Consider the following 20,849-nt stretch of genomic DNA (forward strand, 5'->3'; position numbering starts at 1 on the left):
GTGGTGTGGCAGACTGCGGTGTGAGTGTGAGTCCCGCTAGCGGCCGAAAAAGGGGTGAGTCCCGCTAGCGGCCAAAAAAGGGTTAAAATCGCACAAAAAGCACCGCTGCAGCGGCGCTTTGTCAGCGTTCTAGTGGCCACTAGCAGGGCGGTTTTAACCCCTGCTAGCGGCCGAAAAAGGGTTAAAATCGCACACAAACCACCGCTGCAGCGGCGCTTTGTCAGCGTTCTAGCGGCCGCTAGCAGGGCGGTTTTAACCCCCGCTAGCGGCCAAAAAGGGTTAAAATCGCACACAAAGCACCGATGCATTAACCCTTTTTCAGCCGCTAGCAGGGGTTAAAACCGCCCTGCTAGCGGCCGCTAGAACGCTGGCAAAGGGCCGCAATCGCACACAAAGCACCGCTGCAGCGGCGCTTTGCCAGCGTTCTAGCTCCATATCTAGTTCTAGATATGGAGCAGGGAGCACAATGCTGAACCGGAAGTACAATAACCAAGTACAGTACCCAGGAAGCAGATGAAAAAAGAGATGAATATTTTTCCTATTGGCTGAAAAAAAAACGCAGAAGTTAAAAAACGCCGGAAAACGCTGTATGCAAACGCACGAATATGCGCGACAAAACGCCGGTAAAAACGCACAAAAACGCTACGCTGAGGTGTGAATGCAGATTCAGTCTTCAACTTTTTCCTAGTTCAGCCCTATGTCCAGGCTTTAAAGCCAGCTATTGGCTGGGAGAAAGCCGACACTACATCTGAGTAGTCAAAAGATGTACTTCCCATTTCTAAAGAAACAGGTTTCCTTCTATCGGCTTGGTTTCCACTAGTGCGACTTGTCATGCGACTTGGGACTGCAAAGTTGCATGACAAGTCGTACCCCATGATTTCCAATGAGTACCATTTATCTGTGTGATTTCAAGTCGCAGCGACTTCAGAGTAGTCCCTGCACTACTTTGGTCCCACTTTAATGCGACTTGAGGTGCAAAGACCTCAGTCGGTTCATCTTTTGCAGACCTAGCAACGCCCCTGATGCCTGTAAAGCCACGTCCATTAAGGCATGTCTTCTGGACCACAGTTACCACAGACGCCAATGCAATAGGCTAGGAGGCACATTGCAACCTGATGTTGGTTCAAGAGAGATGGGCGTTCAATGTGGAAGACATCATCATGAATATCCTGAAAATCCAGACGGCTTATTTCGCATCAGCAGCATTTGCTCTCTAAGATCAAAGACAAATCAGTTCTAATTTCGGATAGACAATGGAGCTGCAATATCATACATACATCACCAAGGCGGAACCAACAGTTCCTTACCCTGTTTCCCCGAAAATAAGACTTAGTGTGATTGTCGGTGATAGCTGCAATATAAGCCATAGTTAAAGTCCTAGTAGGTTTATTTTCAGGGTAGAGCTTATTTTCAGGGAAACAGGGCAGGGCTTATTTGGGAGGTAGGGCTTATATTGCAGCCATCACCAACAATCAGGCTAGGTCTTATTTTTGGGGAAACAGGGTATTAAGGGAAGTGGAACCCATCTTCATTTGGGCAGAGGGGAAGCTGAAGGACCTTAGAGTAGTCTATCTTCCAGCCCACTTAAACACAGATGCCGATCACCTATCCCAAGGATTCCTGGATCCCAACAAATGGTCCCTACATTTGAAGTTATTCAGTTGGATTGTGGGCCAGTGGACCTTTCCTAAACTGCATCCTTTTTCTACAGCAAGCAATACCATGCTGCGGAGGTTTATTTCACATCTACCTCACCCTTGGGCAGAAACAATAGATGCCCTGTCAAGCCCTTGGGCATGCAATCTAATTTAGGCCTCCTATCTCAAATTCTCTCGAAAAAACTTGCAATATCAACAATAAACTGTGATAACAGTCCTGTCATATTTGCAGGGAGACCCATGATTCCCTAGGGCAATATTTCTTAATGTCCAGCCTCCAGTAAATATTCCTCTGATACCCTTTCTTCAAGCATCGCACCCATCAGAATCCTCACAGATTGAACCTTCACATTAGAATGTTAAACCAGAGGCTTTAATCATTAGGATGTTCCTCCAGAGTTATTTCAACTCTGCTCAAAGCACAGGAGCCTTCAATGAACAATACGTGTGACAAGGTTTGGAATAAGTTTAGATCTTTTGTGAACGGCAAAACTTCAATCCTGATGTACCCAACTCCTTGACAGACCTTGATTTAGGATTAGGATTAAGCAATTTAAAGGTACAGTTGGTGGCAATCTCTGCTGTGACAACAAGAGATTAATAATCAAATTCTTCAAGACAGTCAAGAAGATAAGCCCACCCATTAAAACAAATCTTTCCCACTTGGGATCTCTCTATCACTCTGGAGCCCTTATCCAAAAAGCCTTTTGCCCCATTTTATTCAGCATCCTTGTGGAATCTCACTTGGAAATTATTTTTCTTTTGTGGCAATGGCATCAGGCTGGGGAGTATCAGAACTTCAGGCTCTGGGATCAGAAGACAATAATATTTTTTGTACTGGGATAGCGTGGAACTTAGAACGGTACATGGATTCATCGCTAAATTCTCCTATTTCCCTACTATCTCCGATCCTTGGGCCCTGCCAATCTTTTTAGATCCAATTTTGACCTTCTTCACGAAGACGATATTACGTCGGTACTAAGACACTATCTTCAAGCCACAATTCCCTTCAGACTTTCATCTAATTTGTAATACTCCAAAAAACAAACAAAAAAGACAAGGGCAAAGAAGCATAATCTGGGGCCCTCTGGCCATTCATGGAACTGCAGTATCCATCATGCCTAGTCATGTCTATGAATATCAGAGCTTTACAATAACTCATGGGACTTGTGGTTCTGCTGCAGCTTGGGAGTCATAGTTTGCAGATCCCTGCTCTAGTACAATAGTTTCATGGATAATCAAGTTGGTTAAGAAGGTGTATGGGGAGAGGGGACCGGAACCCCCTCTTCAGTTGGGCTGTATGCCACCCGGTTGTTTTCTGCTTCTTGGATGGCCAGAGCAGACGTATCCATCAAAACGATTTAAAGGATAGCATCATGGTCATCATGATTGAGTTATCATTCTAGTTCTTGCTGCCTAGAAAACTCAGTTTATGAGGGATACGTTAAATTTTTATGACATTATTCAGGGGGGGGGGGGGGGGGGAGGTGCAGAATTTTTCTTTTCTCTTATTAGTGTTTTCACCTTCTGCATCATTGTCATCCCAACATGCATTTACAAGACGTTACAGAGTAGACCCGGCAGCTTTCTCATCTGTAGAAACTGGCAGGCAGGCTATCAGGACGGCATTTGCCTATTTTAAATTATTTTTCCAAATAAATCTTTTACTATGCATCGTCCCACCCATTTCAGCTAGCTATTTGTCACAGGTATGCTGCCATGGAGGCACCAGGAAAACTGAAAATTGTTTCATACTTACCGTAATTTTCTTTTCCTGGTGCCTATCCATGGCGGCATACAATCCCACCCTCGGTATGCTATATTACGTAGAATGCTGGGAGTGCACTAATCCTTTTCTTTTATAATATTCACTGGTCCTGAGGGAGAAGCCAAGGCGGAGCTTGTCACAGGTATGCTGCCATGGGATAGTATGTAGTGATAGTGATAGTAAGTATGAAACAATTTTCTGTTTTTATTGTGGTGCATTAGCACATGCATATGAAACAACACATTGGTAACACAATACTGCACATTATAATGAGATGTGTGAAAAAATAAATGTGTATTCCCAATTTTCGGACCATTCTATTGCATCAGTTGCCCGTTCTTTCCAATGGAGTGCCTTGAAGTAACGCATGTTAATGTGCAAAAAATAAAAGTGCATCAATGCGACGCACTGGAGCTTCCTGGAGCTGATTTACCAAAACTGACGGATGAAAAATCTGGTGTAGCTGTGCATGGTGACCAATCAGCTTCTAACTTCAGCTTATTCAATTAAGCAAAAAAAAAAAAAATGGAAGCAGGACATGAAGTTGCAGTTAATCTGGATAGCAATAATAACCTTACAAGAGGTCTAATGCTGTGTACACACCACCGGACTTTTTGACAACAAAGAATGAATCCGCCGGACAATTCGATCGTGTGTGGGCTTCATCAGACCTTTGCTGTCTAAAAATCAGACGGACTTTAGATTTAAAACATGTTTCAAATCCTTCCGACAGACTCGAGTCCGGTCGAAAAATCAGTTCGTGTGTATGCTAGTCCAACGGACGAAAACCGACGCTAGGGCAGCTATTGGCTACTGGCTATGAACTTCCTTATTCTAGTCCGGTCGTACGTCATCAGGTTTGAATCCGTCGGACTTTGGTGTGATTGTGTGTGGCCAAGTCCGTTCGTTCGGAAAGTCCGTTGGAACTCCGCCGAAAAGTCAGTCGGGAAGACCATCGGACCTAGTCTGCTGGAAAGTCCAGTCGTGTGTACGCGGCATAATCCTTCATCGCTCTATTAAAAAAAAGCTTTGGGCTGGACATAGACTTGAAGTGCTTAAAGGTTGTTCAGCTAACCAATCTCAGTGCCATTGGACTGATCTTGCATTAATAATCATACATGTTTTATGTTTTTTTTTTTTATCTATGACCGGTCACCTGTCCGGTTTGGCCTCCCCTGGACACAATGCAGTATTCCGATCACCTTGTCTATGCCCTTTGTTCATTCTAATGTGCACCACACCTATCCAAGAAGCAGTCGAAATCCTTCAACCATAAACCTGTGTCATAAGACTGTACATGGTTTACAAATAACAAATATGAAGTAGTCCATAGTAACCAGTTAAACATTTGCCTTGACTGTCAGAAACGAAAAGCAAGAACAATCGCTGCATGTTATTGTATATTTACACGTCGGTAGTAAATCAGACGAGAATGTCACAAGGCTGCCTTCTGCCTAATGACCAGTATCATAAAAGCCTTTCCTTTATTCATCCTACAAGCATTGCAATGGAGGGCAGCCCTTAAGTTGCTCCAAAATGTGATACATGACCCTCATCGCTCTTCATCCTGCTCACTCCCCTCATCCCATCTACTCTGCTGTTATAAGTCATCTGCTGCCCTTATCACCTGCCCAAAGCTGAGAGCGTTATTTCCACTTGTAGCAAAGCACAGATTAAAAGTACATGGTCAATCTACCTATATACCACCATCACAGTATTTATACACCACCATCACAGTACCCATATATCACCATCACAGTACACATATATCACCATCACAGTACACATATATCACCATCACAATACCTATATACCACCATCACAGTACCCATATACCACCATCACAGAGCCTACATATCACCGTCACAGTACATATACATCACCATCACAGTACCCATATATCACCATCACAGTACCTATATACCACCTTCACAGTACCCATATATTACCATCACAGTACCTATACACCACCATCACAGTACCCATGTATCACCATTACAGTAGCCATATATCACCATCACAGTAGCCATATATCACCATCACAGTAGCCATATATCACCATCACAGTACCTATATACCACCTTCACAGTACCCATATCACCATTACAGTACCTATATACCACCTTCACAGTACCCATATATCACCATCACAGTACCTATACACCACCATCACATTACCCATGTATCACCATCACAGTAGCCATATATCACCATCACAGTACCTATATACCACCTTCACAGTACCCATGTATCACCATCACAGTAGCCATACACCACCATCACAGTACCCATATTTCACCATCACAGTACCTATACACCACCATCACAGTACCCATACATCACCACCTCACTACCTATATACTCCCATCACACAACTGTACATCACCATCACACTAAACTATATACCACCATCATATCACCTATATAGCACCATCACACTAGCAATACACCACAATCACACTACATACATACCATATTGACAATACCTACATACCATCATCACACTACTTATATACCACAATCACACTACCAATCACTTTACCAATATATCAATATCACACTACCTATATACCAATATCATACTACTAATATTTTTTCCTATATACCCTTATCTGTACCAGTACAAGCTCTATTTTTAGCAACTTATCCTCTTGGTTTCCTCTTTCTCAGCTTTGACATCACTTCATTCTTTTTACTTCGTTACTACTGTCATGTAGTTATCTGTATATCCTCACCTATGACATCATTAACAACTTCAACATCTCACCAGTGGCCATCATCCCACTTTCAGTTTCTCATTGGTGCCATCAACTTTTCCCCTGTGCCATCATCCCACCTTCATCCCCTCACTTGTGCCATCATCCCATCTTCATTCCCTCACCTGTGCCCTTGTCCCATCTTTAGTTTCTCACTGGTGCCATCATTCCACGCTCATCCCCTCACCCGTGCCATCATCCCACCTTTATCTTCCAATCTGTGCCATCCTCCAGCCTTTATCATCGCACCTGGACCGTCATCCCACCTTTATCAAATCATATGTGCCATAGTCTCACCTTCATCATCTCACCTGTGCCATCATCCCACCTTAATTTTCCCTTCTATGCCATCATCCCACACTCATACCATCACCTGTGTCAGCAGCCCACCTTTATCATCTCACCTATGCCATCATTCCACCTTCCTACCCTCACCTGTCTCATCATCCAAGCTTCATTCCTTTATCTGTGCCATCACCCCAGGGCTAACTTCTCACCTGTGCCATCATCCCACCTTTATCTTCTTCTTCCATACCTGTGCCATAATCAAAACATCATCCCTTCATTTGTTCCATGAGCCCACCTTCATCATTTACTCACTTAAGACATCACACCTTTAGCCCCTCACTGGTGTTACAATTCCATCTGTATGCCCTCAACTGTGTCTTGATTCCACCTTTGGTTCTCCACCTGTGTCATAATCCCACACTGGGCCCCCCACCTAAGTAATAACCCAACCATTGCCCCTAACCTGTACCATGATTCTACTTTTTAGCCCTCTCACCTTTCCCTTACCCCCAACCATTGGGCCCCTCACCTGTTTCCTACTCTCACACCTGGGCCCTTTACCTGTCCCATACACCAACCCCTGGGCCCCTCACCTGTCCCATACCCCAACCCCTGGGCCCCTCACCTGTCCCATATCACAACCCCTGGTCTCCTCACCTGTCCAATGCACCAAACTCTGGCCCCCTCATCTGTCCCATGCCCCTGGACACCTTGCCTGTCCCATACCCAAATCCCTGAGCTCCTCACCTGTCCCATACCCCTGGGCCCCTCACCTATCCCATACCCCAATCCCTGAGCTCCTCACCTGTGCCATACGCCAACCCCTAAGCTCCTCCCCTGTCCCATACCCCAACTCTTGCGCTCCTCACCTATTCCATACCCCAATCCCTAAGCTCCTCACCTGTCCCATATCCCAACTCTTGGGCTCAACCCCTGAGCTTCACACCTGTCCCATGCTCCAACCCCTGAGTTACTCACCTGTTTCAGCCCCTGAACTCCTCACCTATCCCAAACCCCAACCCCTGAGCCCCTCACCTGTCCCATACCCCAACCCCTGACCTCCTTACCTGTCCCATACCCCAACACCTGAGCTCCTGACCTGTCCCATACCCCAACCTCTGAGCTCCTCACCTGTCCCATACCCCAACCCCTGACCTCCTTACCTGTCCCATATTCTAGCCCCTGAGCTCCTCACCTGTCCCATACCCCAACCCCTGACCTCCTTACCTGTCCCATACCCCAACACCTGAGCTCCTGACCTGTCCCATACCCCAACCTCTGAGCTCCTCACCTGTCCCATACCCCAACCCCTGACCTCCTTACCTGTCCCATATAACAACCCCTGAGCTCACCTGTCCCATACCCCAACCCATGACCTCCTTACCTGTCCCATACCCCAACCCCTGAACTCCTTACCTGTCCCATACCCCAACCCCTGACCTCCTTACCTGTCCCATACCCCAACCCCTGACCTCCTTACCTGTCCCATACCCCAACCCCTGACCTCCTTACCTGTCCCATACCCCAACCCCTGACCTCCTTACCTGTCCCATATCCCAACCCCTGACCTCCTTACCTGTCCCATATCCCAACCCCTGACCTCCTTACCTGTCCCATACCCCAGACCCTGACCTCCTTACCTGTCCCATATCCCAACCCCTGACCTCCTTACCTGTCCCATACCCCAGACCCTGACCTCCTTACCTGTCCCATATCCCAACCCCTGAACTCCTTACCTGTCCCATATAACAACCCCTGAGCTCCTCACCTGTCCCATACCCCAACTCCTGACCTCCTTACCTGTCCCATACCCCAGCCCCTGACCTCCTTACCTGTCCCATACCCCAGCTCCTGACCTCCTTACCTGTCCCATATCCCAACCCCTGACCTCCTTACCTGTCCCATATCCCAACCCCTGACCTCCTTACCTGTCCCATACCCCAGACCCTGACCGCCTTACCTGTCCCATATCCCAACCCCTTACCTCCTTACCTGTCCCATATCCCAACCCCTGACCTCCTTACCTGTCCCATATCCCAACCCCTGACCTCCTTACCTGTCCCATACCCCAACCCCTGACCTCCTTACCTGTCCCATACCCCAGCCCCTGACCTCCTTACCTGTCCCATATCCCAACCCCTGACCTCCTTACCTGTCCCATATCCCAACCCTTGAACTCCTTACCTGTCCCATATAACAACCCCTGAGCTCCTCACCTGTCCCATACCCCAACCCCTGACCTCCTTACCTGTCCCATATCCTAGCCCCTCACCTCCTCACCGGACCCCTCACCTGTGTCATGAGCCGGTCCGCCCCGGTGTTCTCCTCGTCCTTGAAGATAATGTCCGCGTTGTAGTTTGGGGTGAGCTCCCTGAAGCGCTCCGAGTTGCGGGCGATCTTGCCCTCGTACCTCCCGCTGGCCCCCAGGGTCTTCTCGGGCACATTGGGGCTGAACTGCTTGTAGGAGAGCGGGGTGAGCTTGGTCGGTCTTCGCCTCCTGCCCACCACCCTGCCCGGCCCGCAGCCTCGCACCGCCGGGCTGAGGAGCAGCAAAGCGCCGCAGAGCAGCAGCACGATCGAGGGCAGCTGCATGGGGCGTCCGGGCTCCCTGGGGCTGCGGATCACGGGAGCTCCATCCGCCGGCACCGGGGGGGACGACCCTCCGTCTGTGCGATCACAGGTGTGCGTCCCCTCCAGTCCCTGTCCCGGCACTCCACGGCTCTGTCACCGCTCCCGGCACCGGCTCTCCTCTCCCGGGATGCTCGGTGCAGCGCTCCGCCGCCTGTCGGGTGTTGCTGAGTGTGTCCGCTCCCGGCGCTGGCCGCCCAATAAATAGGAAAGGCGGTTTGTTTTGGCACATAGATGGCAGAAGGGGAGGAGGGGGGGTGCTTTATACCGGGACTGCGGAGCTCACACTCACTTCACGCCCACTTTATGACACGACAAGGCTGCCACCCCGGGCGGCTCTCAGTCTCCGGTCCCATCACCCAGTGGAGGGACCTGATCTCCGGACTGTCATGTGCTGGGACTGAGCTGTCACCGAGCCCGACAATTCCTCCCAGTCCCGATATCCTGTCCCTATACTGCCACCTTGTCCTTCCTTATAGTGCCGCCTTCTCCTGTCCATGTACTGCCACTCTATCCTTATAGTGCCACCTTGTCCTGTCCTTATAGTGCCATCCTGTCCTTATAGTGCCACCCTGTCCAGTCCATACTGCCACTCTGTCCTTATTGTACCACCCTGTCTTTATAGTGCCACCCTGACCTGTCCACACTGCCACTCTGTCCTTATAGTGCCACCCTGTCCTGTCCTTACACTGCCACCCTGTCCTGTCCATACTGCCACTCTGTCCTTTTAGTGCCACATTGTCCTGTCCATACTGCCATTCTGTCCTTATAGTGCCACCCTGCCCTGTCCCTATATTGCCACTCTGTCCCTGTCCTGTCTCTATGCCACCCTGTCCCTATACTGCCACGCTGCCCCTGTCACTATGACACCCTGTCCCTATACTGACACCCTGTCCCCGTCCTAATGTCCTGTCCCCTATACTGCTATGCTATCCCAGACATTATGTCCCTGTCCTGCCACCATGTCCCTGGACTATAATCTCCGACAATTCAGCCCCGTCCTCCCAGTTATTCCTTCTCAGTCACCCCCGACATTGTGTGCCGGTATATTGCCACCCCTGACAATTAATCCCAGTCCTGAAATACTGTCCCTGCACTAACCCCGACAATTATTTCATGTCCTGCCACCCTGACATTATGTCCCCTTCCTACCATTCCCGACAATTCCGTCCCAGTCTTGCCTTCTACTGCATTATGTCCCCCCTGTGCTGCCATACTGTCCCTGTACCTTTCAGTCCCGTCCTTGGCCTGATATTCTGTACCAGTCCTGCTACCCTGTGCATGCACTGCCTTCCCCGACATCATGTCCAGGTTCTGCCACCCTGTCTCTGTGCCACCAACCCCACATTCCATCCCAGTGCTACAGTACATTCCTGTTCCAGTCCTACTATCCCCGACATTGTCCCCATCCTGATATTCTGTCCCAGTCCTGCCACCCTGTCCCCCTTCATACCCTCCACTGCATTCTGTCCCAGTCCTGCCACCCTGTCCCCCTTTCCCTGTATTATGTCCCTGTCCTGCCACCCTGTCCCCTTCCGTCTTCCCCTGCATTATATCCCTGTTCTGCCACCCTGTGACCCTTTCACCTTCCCCTGCATTATGCCCATGCCACCCTGTCCCCCTTCCGCCTTTCCCTGAATTATGCCCCTGTCCTGCCACCCTGTTCCCCTTCCCCTGCATTATGTCCCTGTCCTGCCACCCTGTCTCCCTTCCACACTCCCCCTGAATTATGCCCCTGTCCTGCCACCCTGCCACACTTCTGCCTTCCCCTGCAATATGTCCATGTCCTGCCACCCTGTATTATGTCACTATCCTGCCACCCTGTCCCTGTGCCACCATCCCTGACATTCAGTCTCAGTACTTCCTTCCTGTAATTTTCTTGTCCTGATAACCTATATATATATATTTACTGTTTATTCTTTTGTGTATGAGTAGTAATTCACATGGGAGGTGTCTGGTAGACCTCTTATTGATAAGTGTCTGGTATTTTTGGGGGGGGGACCCTACTTTTTTTCTTTTTTTTTGCGTCTCCCACAACACCCTCAACTCACCCCTGCTGCCTCAAGCCTTTTTTTGTATTATCTAGGGGGGGGGAGAGGAGCTTATTTTTTTTTTGGAAGTGGTGTCCTCCATGAACATCTCAACCAGACCCTCATTTAGGGTAAAGGATCTGGTATAGATAAGACCCCTTTCACAGGGGCGCCTCGGTGGGACAAAATCCGCTTGCGGGTGACAGGTCCGTCTCCACTCACTGTGCAGAACGGAGATGGACAAAGTCCCGCTCTCCTCTTTGGGGAAAATGGTCCGCCTGTCTGTTTTCATCCGATCCTATCCGATCCGCCAAACGGATGGAAAATAAGACCACCACCCATCTGGATTTGGCGGACAGGATCGGATGGCAGCGGGTGTCACCGGACATGTCACTACTGACATCCGCCGATCTATAAGGGAGACTGGCGGGTTTGATCAGGGCTGCCTGAAAAACTGACAGGTGTACCTGATGGAGCGGCCCACGTGAAAGGACCCTGAAGGGAATCCCTATCTGCTTTGTTTACAGAACAAAGTGACATGGAACTGACATATTGCCAGCAATTACCAGAAAGAGGAAGCGTAGAAATAAAAATAAAAAATAAACATATGTACCCACCTCTCTGACTGCAGCATCAGCTGAGCCAGCTGCTGGCCATGCATCTGGGTGAATCCCGATATTATTGTTGGGATCCTTCCAGAGCCTGGAGCGGCTCTGTGACGTCAGCCAACAGCAAACTTTAGTCACAATATTACAATGTGCATTGAATGCCACAAAAAAAAAAAAAACAGTGAATGCGCCCTACAAGAGCTTTTTTAGGGTATGAGTGCGCATTTTTGGCAACAGCAGACTTCAATGGGAGTGGCTGAATAAAACACCTAATGTGTTTTTTGCATGATTTTACGGCTAACCAGTAACTAACTAGCTGTCTATTGGCTAAAACAAAAACACTTAAGCCTGAAAATGCATTTAACCACTTGACCTCCAGAAGATTTACCCCCCTTCATGAAAAGGCCATTTTCTGCACTACGGCACTGCATTATTTTAATTGACAATTGCGCAGTCATGCAACGCTGTACCCAAATGAAATGCATGTCCTTTCCCCGCCCCAAAAAATAGAGCTTTCTTTTGGTGGTATTTGATCACCACTGCATTTTTTATTTTTTATTACTGACACTTAAAGAGGAAGTAAACCCTGATGGGTTTACTTCCTCTTCCATTCCCTGCAAAGGTAAAGCATAATGGACTACTATGCATCGCATAGTAGTCCATTATGTGTCACTTACCTGACACAGGAGCCAGCGAAGTCACCGCTGTCCCCTGTAGTCCGGCGCATCCATCTTCTCGGTGGGTCTCGCAGCTCCGCCGCTGTCATTCGGCGAAGCCGCAATGACGTCACTCCCGCGCATGCGCATGGGAGCCGACACACGCGGCATCTTCGTCATTGACAAAACACATATATATATATATATATATATATATATATATATAGATAGATAGATAGATAGATATTATATATATATATATATATATATATATATATATATATATATATATATATATATACCTATTAGATATATATATATATTTATTTTACTTTTTACTATAAAACATATCCAATAAAATTTTCTTTATAAGATTGGGCCAATATATATTCTGCTACAAATTTGGTAATTTGGTAAAAAAAAAAAAAATAGAATAAGTATATATTAATTGGTTTGCGCAAAAGTTCTAGAGTCTACAAACTATGGTACATGTACTGGAATTTTTATTTATTTTATTGTTTTTATAATGGCGGCAATCAGCGACTTATAGCGGGACTGAAATATTGCGGCAACCAATCTGACACTAACTGACACTTTGTGGGAACCGGTGACACTAATACAGTGATCGGTGCTAAAAATATGCAAAGCTGGAAGCTTCGCCTTGCAGTGAATGTTTGCTGAATCTTGTATTTTCAGTACTTCATTACCAGGCACCCCCCCCCCCCCCCTTCCTGCCCAGACAAATTTTCAGCTTTCAGCGCTGTCACAATTTGAATGACAATTGCGTGGTCATGTGACACTGTAGCCAAACAAAACTTGTATCATTTTGTTCCCACAAATAGGGATTTCTTTTGGTGGTATTTGATCACCCCTGGGGTTTTTATTTTTTTGCTAAACAAATAAAAAAAGACTGAAAAGTTTGAAAAAAACTTTTTCTTTGTTTCTGTTATAACATTTTGTAATAAGTAAGTTTTCTCCTTCACTCATAAGGCTGCACTGACGGACACTGAAAAGGCAGTACTGATGAAGTGGCACTGATGATGAGGCACTAATATGCGGCACTGATGGGCACTGATATGCAGCACTGATGGACATTGATAGACGGCACTGATAGGTGACACTGGGCACTGAAAGGCCACACTGATGGGCACTTATAAGTGGCACTGATAGGCAACATTGATGAGGAGGCACTGTAGGCATTACTGATGGGCACTGATTGACTCCTCTAATGGGCACCGATTGGCAACCCTGGTGGTCATGGGTGGGCATCCTCACGGGGGGCTGCAATGATTAATTATCAGCGCAGCACCCCCCCCCCCCCCCCTCAAGGATGCCCACCAGACCCCCCTGTCAGGTGAGCAGCCAATCGGGAGGAAAAGCCAATACACGGCTCTTCCTATTTACACTGTGATCAGCTGTGATTGGGCACAGCTGATCACATGGTAAAGAGCCTAGGTCAGAGGCTCTTTACTGAGATCAGTGATGCGGTGTGTCAGACTGACACACCACACCAACGACCGCCACGTGCCCTCCACGGGCGTGTGATCGTGGCTTATCCTGCTGTGTACTCGGTTGCGCTGCCAGAATAAATTTCGGTGTGTTGGCAGCCCATTCATTAACCACTTGCTTACTGGGCACTTGTACCCCTTTCCTGCCCGTACCACCAATTTTCAGCTTTCAGCGCTGTCACTCTTTGAATGGCAATTGCGCACTGTACCCAAACAACATTTTTATTATTTTTTTCTTTTTTTTCACACATATACAGCTTTCTTTTTGGGGGTATTTAATCATAACTGGGTTTTTTATTTTTTGCTAAAGAAACAAAAAAGGGTTGAAAATTTTGAAAAAAACATTTTTTTGATAGTTTGTTATAAAATGTTGTAAATAAGTAATTTTTCTCCTTCACTGATGTGGGCTGATTAGGTTGCACTGATGGAAACTGATAGGTGGCACTGATGAGGCGGCACTGGTGGGCACTGATGAGGCGGCACTGGTGGGCACTGATGAGGCGTCACTGGTGGGCACTGATGAGGCGGCACTGATGAGGCGACACTGGTGGGCACTGATGAGGCTGCACTGATAGGTGGCACTAATGGGCTCTGATTCCCACACCGCGTACTGGTGTGAACAGGTCCTTAAGCAGATCAGCTTAAGCTGCATCAAAAACGCATTGGAAAGCAGGTTATATGATTTTCAATGGCATCGTTCACACCAGTGCTTGCAGTTCCAGTGTTTTCTAGTTTCAGAAAAAAAAGTAGAGCATGTTGCATTTTTCCTGCACTGTACTGTACTGGAACGCTGTCAAACGCATCAAAAATGCACCAGAACACACATGTCTGGTTAAGGGCCAGTTCACACCACATGCAGTATAGCGCACTTTTTTTCTATGGTTCTCAATGGCATCATTCAGACCAGTGCTTGCAGTTCCAGTGCATACTAGTTTCAGAAAAAAAGTAGAACATGCTGCATTTTTCCTGCACTGGACTGTACTGGAACGTTGTAAAGCGCATCACAAACACACCAAAAACTCGCATGCAGAAAAACACCCAGACTGCGTTTCTGTGGTGTGAACTGGCCCTTATTAAGAAAAAAGAGGGTAAAAAAATGCACTGGACTGCATCAAAAACACGTCAATAAGGCACTGGAACGCATCAAAAACGCGCATGCAGAAAAGCATCTGGAACGCATCCGGACTGTGTTTCTATGGTGGGAACTGGCCCTCAAAACCTTTTATTTCTTTGATGTATTTAATAAAAGAGAATTGGGGGAATGGAAAATAACAAAGATCGATCCGATGTTGCAGCTGTCCCTTGACGGCTCTACACCAAGAACTGAGCGATCAAACACCACTCAGGTCTCGTCTCCGCTGTGAGCACAGAGCAGTGACTGTTAGTCACTGTTCTGGGATCTGCCCCCCCCCCCCCCCCCCTCCAGTGCTCATTGGAATGTTGGACTGTAGAAGAGACGGGAGCTGTCAGTCAGGCAGCTCGGTGGATCCCGACATTATTGTCGGGATCCTTAGAGAACCTGAACCAGTTTTGTGATGTCATCTGACAATGGAATTTAGCTTTAGCCCGCTGTCAGCTGAATCTGGGTCACAGGAGCGCACAACTAAATGCACTTCTGTGACCCAGAGGGGAAGTATGGCCATACTTCTGCAAAATGCATTTATAAATACAGCAGACTGAGAGACGCATTCTTGATCTAACACTTGGAGCTTGCTGACTGAAGGAGATAGCAGAGTGACCTCAACAGTGTGGTGCTCCTTAATTGTCCAATCAGCAAGCTGGAAGAGGAGCAGTGCCAAAAAAATGTAGGACTTCAGCCAGGGCCAGGACAAGGGGTGGGCAGGAGGGACAGCCGGCCTGGGCACCGTGTTTTGATGTGAGGTGGGGGTACTGCTAAGAGATTGAAGGGGAGGGGATTTGTGTTTGGAGGGGCAATTTGGGGGGGCGGGGCAGCAGGGAGTATGAATTAATTGCTAGGAGTGGCGATTTTGGGGGATTTGTGTTGGGAGGGGGGTGGGGGAAGAGGGTTTGTGCTAGGAGAGGAGGATTTGGGGGGGGGGGGGTTATGCTAGACAAGGTGATATGGAAAAGGGGGAGGAGAATTGTGTTAGGAGGGGAGGATTTTTGTTTTGGGGGGGGATTTGTGCTAGTAGAGGAGATTTAGGTGGTGGATTTGTGCTAAGAGAAGGGGTTTGGAGTGGGGGGAGGGGAGGGGTGATAGAATTAGAGGGGTAGAGGATTTGTGGTAGGAGGGGTGACTTTTTTGGGGGGAGGGGGATTTGTGTTAGGAGGGGACATTTTTGTTTTGGGGGGGGGATTTGTGCTAGTAGAGGAAATTTAGGTGGTGGATTTGTGCTAAGAGAAGGGGTTTGGAGTGGGGGGAGGGGTGATAGAATTTTGAGGGGTAGAGGATTTGTAGTAGGAGGGGTGACTTTTTTGGGGGGAGGGGAATTTGTGTTAGGAGGGGACATTTTTGTTTGGGGGGGGGGGGATGTGTGCTAGGAGGGGAAATTTAGGTGGTGGATTTGTGCTAAGAGAAGGGGTTTGGAGTGGGGGGAGGGGTGATAGAATTAGAGGGGTAGAGGATTTGTGGTAGGAGGGGTGACTTTTTTTTTGGAGGGAGGGGCATTTGTGTTGGGGGAATTTGGTGGATGGGGAAAATATTTTATGAAAAATGCAGCGATCGGGTGCAGCTGAATGCTGTGCCGAGTGGTTTGTATGTGGTCAGGGACATATGCCCTTAACCCAGGATACCTGCATAAGGAACCAATCAGAATGCATCTCTTGCCAATTTCACATCATTTAATCGTATAAGTCTCCATGAATATATTCCTGACATGTCACAATATATAAAATGGTACAATTTTTAAAAAAAAGTTTACAATGCATTATTTTAAAGCCATCCTTGATCTCCAGTCCAGTGACTTTGCCTAGGCTGAGATGATGTCATCAATCTGCTGCAGGCAGGAGGAAGCATTTCCTCAGTCTCCTCTCTCCCCGGTGATCAGACTGCAATATTGTAACTTTGTAGCAACACACGAGGTTGGAGGTCGCAGTGGGGGGGGGGGGGGGGGGGCTGATCTGTGTCCGAAGAAGATGAAGACTGTGGATGATCCCGCCATACCTCCCAACATTTTGAGATGGGAATGAGGGACACCTACTAGCAAACGTATGCAGGCATAGGACACGCCCCCTGCCACACCCCCTTAAAGGAGAATTAACCCCCAAAAAAGGTTAATTAAATCCATAAGGGCTTTTTTTTTTTTTTTTACCACTACTTTGCTTTTAAAATTTACAAATGCAGCAATTTAGAAATCAGATGAAAGGTTTAACGCTGGGAAACATTTTTTTGAAAGATAAAAAGTGCATTTTATATACAATTATAAAGATCAGACCACAATGATGGACGAATGAGGAGGAAAGAGGGACATTGGGACATTGCTCCAAATCAGGGACAGTCCCGCAAAATCAGGGACAGTTGGGAGGTATCCCTGAACAAATATGGCTCCATCCCTTCTGGAGTGAAAAGCAGATAAGGATTTTGTCAGGTGGAGCTCTGTGGTCTCTGTGCAGGGAAATAAATACCTGGAAGTGTTACACATTACTTATCATAGGAGCCTAATATACAAAATACATCCGATGCGGTTCGGATCCACTTTCAGCTGATGATCGGAGGAGTTGCTGTGATTGGCCGCACTTTGCACCCCATTGTTGCAGTTTGTATTGAATTATCCTATTAATAAAAAGCAGAGGAGTCAGCGTTCTCCCCTGACCACGGTTCATCGGCATTGGTCACTCTTCATGTTCCAGACGCGTAAATATTATTTTATACTGAATAGCGACGTTACGGGTTAAATCAGCTCCTCTATCATCCATCGCTGGCTAGAAGAGATTAGAGATCAGAATCCTGCTGAGGCCGCACCCCGTCCCACCCTCCCGTCCCCACCTCTGCCTGCTATTCTACGGATCCCGAAATCCTTCCCCAACGTCGGTCTACGGCAAAGTCTGGGGGAGCGAAGGTGACAAGTAACATCTATCGACGGACCCGCTCATCCCCCCCCCCCCCAGGAAATACTGCGAGTGTACTATATACAGTGAGGTCACCTTTACTATGACCCATCTAATCTGGATTCATCAGGCTTCTCACACTGAGTCCAGGTAGCACTGCAGCTTCTTGTCACATGATTCTGCCCTTCCAATGCTCCACGGTTGCCCAGTCGTTGGCGGTGCTTTAAGACTGAGCCGCCAAAATTTTCAGTAGAAAGGCTACGATGTTTATATTACAGATATTAACGGGGCAAGTAAAAAATAAATGTTGTATATATAAATGAAACACAAACCAAAAAAAACACTTCATATCAGAAGTCCCCCCCCCCCCTCCCCCGACTTTACATCATAGTTACCTTTCACAGCAGAGCCTTCTCCTATCACTTCAGAGCCCCCCTCACATCAGGGTCCCTATCAGAGTACTCCCTTAAATCAGGGTCCCTATTAGAGCCCCCCTTACATCAGGGTCATGTATCAGAGTGCCCCCTTACATCAGGGTCCTGTATCAGAGTACCCCCTTACATCAAGGTCCCTATCAGAGTGCCCCTTTACATCAGGGTCCCTATTAGAGTACCCCCTTACATCATGGTCCCTATCAGAGTTCCCCCTTACATCAGCATCCCTATCAACTTTTCCTCATATATCAGGGTCCCCATCAGAATCCCTCTTACATCAGGAAACATCAGAATCCTCCCTTACATCAGGATCCTCATCAGTTCACCCATAGATCTGGATCCCTATCAGAGTTCCCCTTTACTTCAGAATCCCTATCAGAGTTCCCCCTTACATCAAGATTCTCATCAACTTTTCCTCATATCAGGGTCCCCATCAGAGTCCCTCTTACTTCAGGAAACATCAGAGTCCCCCCTTACATCAGGATCCTTATCAGTTCACCCATAGTTCAGGGTCCCTATCAGAGTTCCCCTTTACATCAGAATCCCTATCAGAGTTCCCCCTTACATCAGGATCCCCATCAGCTTTTCCTCATATATCAGGGTCCCTCTTATATGAGGAAACATCAGAGCCCCCCCTTACATCAGGATCTTTATACATTCACCCATAGATCCAGGTCCCTAGCAGAGCCCTGCCTTACATCGGGATACCAATCAGAGTTCCCCCATACATCAGGGACTCCTTTAGAGTCTCCCCTTATATCAGAATCCCTATTAGATTTCCTCTTTACATCGCGGTCCCCATCAGATTTCCCTCATATATCAGGGTCCCCATCCTTCTTACATCAGGAAAAATCATTGTCCCCCTTACATCAGGGTCCTTAGAAGATTACCCATAGATCATGGTCCCCCTTTCACATCAGAACCTCCTCCTATCACTTCAGAGCCCCCCTTGCATATCAGAGTCCCCCCCCCCTTACATCAGGATCCTTATAAGTTCACCCATAGATCAAGGTCCCAATCAGAGTCCCACCTTACATTGAGATCCCTATCAGAGTTCCTCCATACATCAGGGTCCCCATCAGAGTCTCCCCTTACATTGTAATCCCTATTAGAGTACCCCTTTACATTAGGGTCCCTATCAGAGTTCCCCCTTACATCAGGGTCCCCATCAGAGTGCCCTCATATATCGAGGTCCCCATTAGAGTCCTTCTTACATCAGGAACCATCAGTGTCACTCTTACATTGGGATCCTTATAAGTTCACCCGTAGATCATGGTCCCCTTTTCACATCAGAACCTCCTCCTATCACTTTACAGCCCCCTTTGCCTATCAGAGTCCCACCTTACATCAGTTTCCCTATCAGAGTTCCCCCTTACATCAGACAACATCAGAGTCCTCCTTTACATCAGGATCCTTATAGCTCATCCATTGATCAGGGTCCCCATTGGAGTTTCCCCTTACATCAGGGTCCCCATCAGATTTCCCTCATATATCAGAGTTCCCATCAGATTTCCCTCATATAACAGGGTTTCCATCAGAGTCCCTTTTACACCTGTAAATAAATGTCACCTTAAAAGTTCATCCATAGATCAGGAGCAGCCCCCCCCCCCCCCTTACCTAGGGTCCCCATAATATTTCCCCCTCACATCAGGGTCCTCACTGGAAGCGGAGACTAACTGATCTGAATCCTCAGTCTATGCTCCAGGATGGATAAAATCTCATAGTGGGTCGGATGAATAGCCTGGGCCGTAGTTGGGAGACCCCTGCTTTAGGACAATGGGCGGAGCTGGAACCAGTGAACGCGCTGCTTGAATGTTCACAGAAGCTCATTAGAAAGAAGTAGGGAAGCAACATCAGGCAGGGTAGCTGTCCAGAAAAAAATAGAAACTTGAAAAATGGAGTAGAACTGGAACCATAGAGCTGTCTTATTGGTGTTTCTATCCAATAGTATTGCAGTTGTGTTTGAACAAGATTTCTGGATTCTGGGCTGGCAATGTCCACAGGCTGAAGGATAAATTGAAGCGCCACACCACATGTTAATAGTCCAGATACAAATATATTCAAATGTAAGATCACATAGAACCAACATGTTTCGGGAGCTAGAGATCTCCCCTTCGTCAGAGCTTGAAGATGAAGAACAACGTCGTTCCTCAGCAGCTGGTTGCAGAAGAACACGGTGATTCACAATTCAGTTGGCCAAAATACCACATATATTGCATTCTTCATCCAGTCCCATCTTTATACATCGTTTCCTCATCTTCAAACCCTTGAGGAAGGCAACAATCCCTGTACAAATGCATTGGATCTGTTGGAATACATTTGTACAGGGACTATAAACTCATGGTGTGGTGTTTCAATCTCATATCTTTTAAGAATGAAAAATAGATCCACTCAAAAGCTATGCTATGTCTTATAAAGTATAACTAAAATAAACTTTTTTTTAGTTTTGGATAGAGTGAAGAATGATTAGAACACCTATATGTTTTTTTTTTGCTGTCAATGTTCCC

At 47.2% G+C, this 20,849-nt stretch overlaps 1 protein-coding gene across 2 annotated transcripts in view; it reads right to left on the minus strand.

Annotated features, from left to right (window-relative positions):
- The window catches only part of IHH (Indian hedgehog signaling molecule), a 166,927-nt gene extending 157,378 nt beyond the window's left edge, over positions 1-9,549 (minus strand). Inside the window, exon 1 of one of the 2 annotated variants that reach the window (XM_077447876.1) lies at positions 8,763-9,537. In XM_077447876.1, coding sequence (XP_077304002.1) covers positions 8,763-9,062 — 300 coding nt within the window. In that variant the 5' untranslated portion in view covers positions 9,063-9,537. Of the gene's footprint in view, positions 1-8,762 lie in introns of both variants that reach the window. The other variant, XM_077447877.1, reaches the window with a different exon arrangement.
- Between the last annotated feature and the right edge of the window lie 11,300 nt (positions 9,550-20,849).

Source organism: Lithobates pipiens, unplaced genomic scaffold (assembly GCF_037356315.1).
Source record: "Lithobates pipiens isolate NorthernLeopardFrog02 unplaced genomic scaffold, aLitPip1_a1.2 Scaffold_22, whole genome shotgun sequence".
Lineage (NCBI taxonomy): Eukaryota > Metazoa > Chordata > Amphibia > Anura > Ranidae > Lithobates > Lithobates pipiens.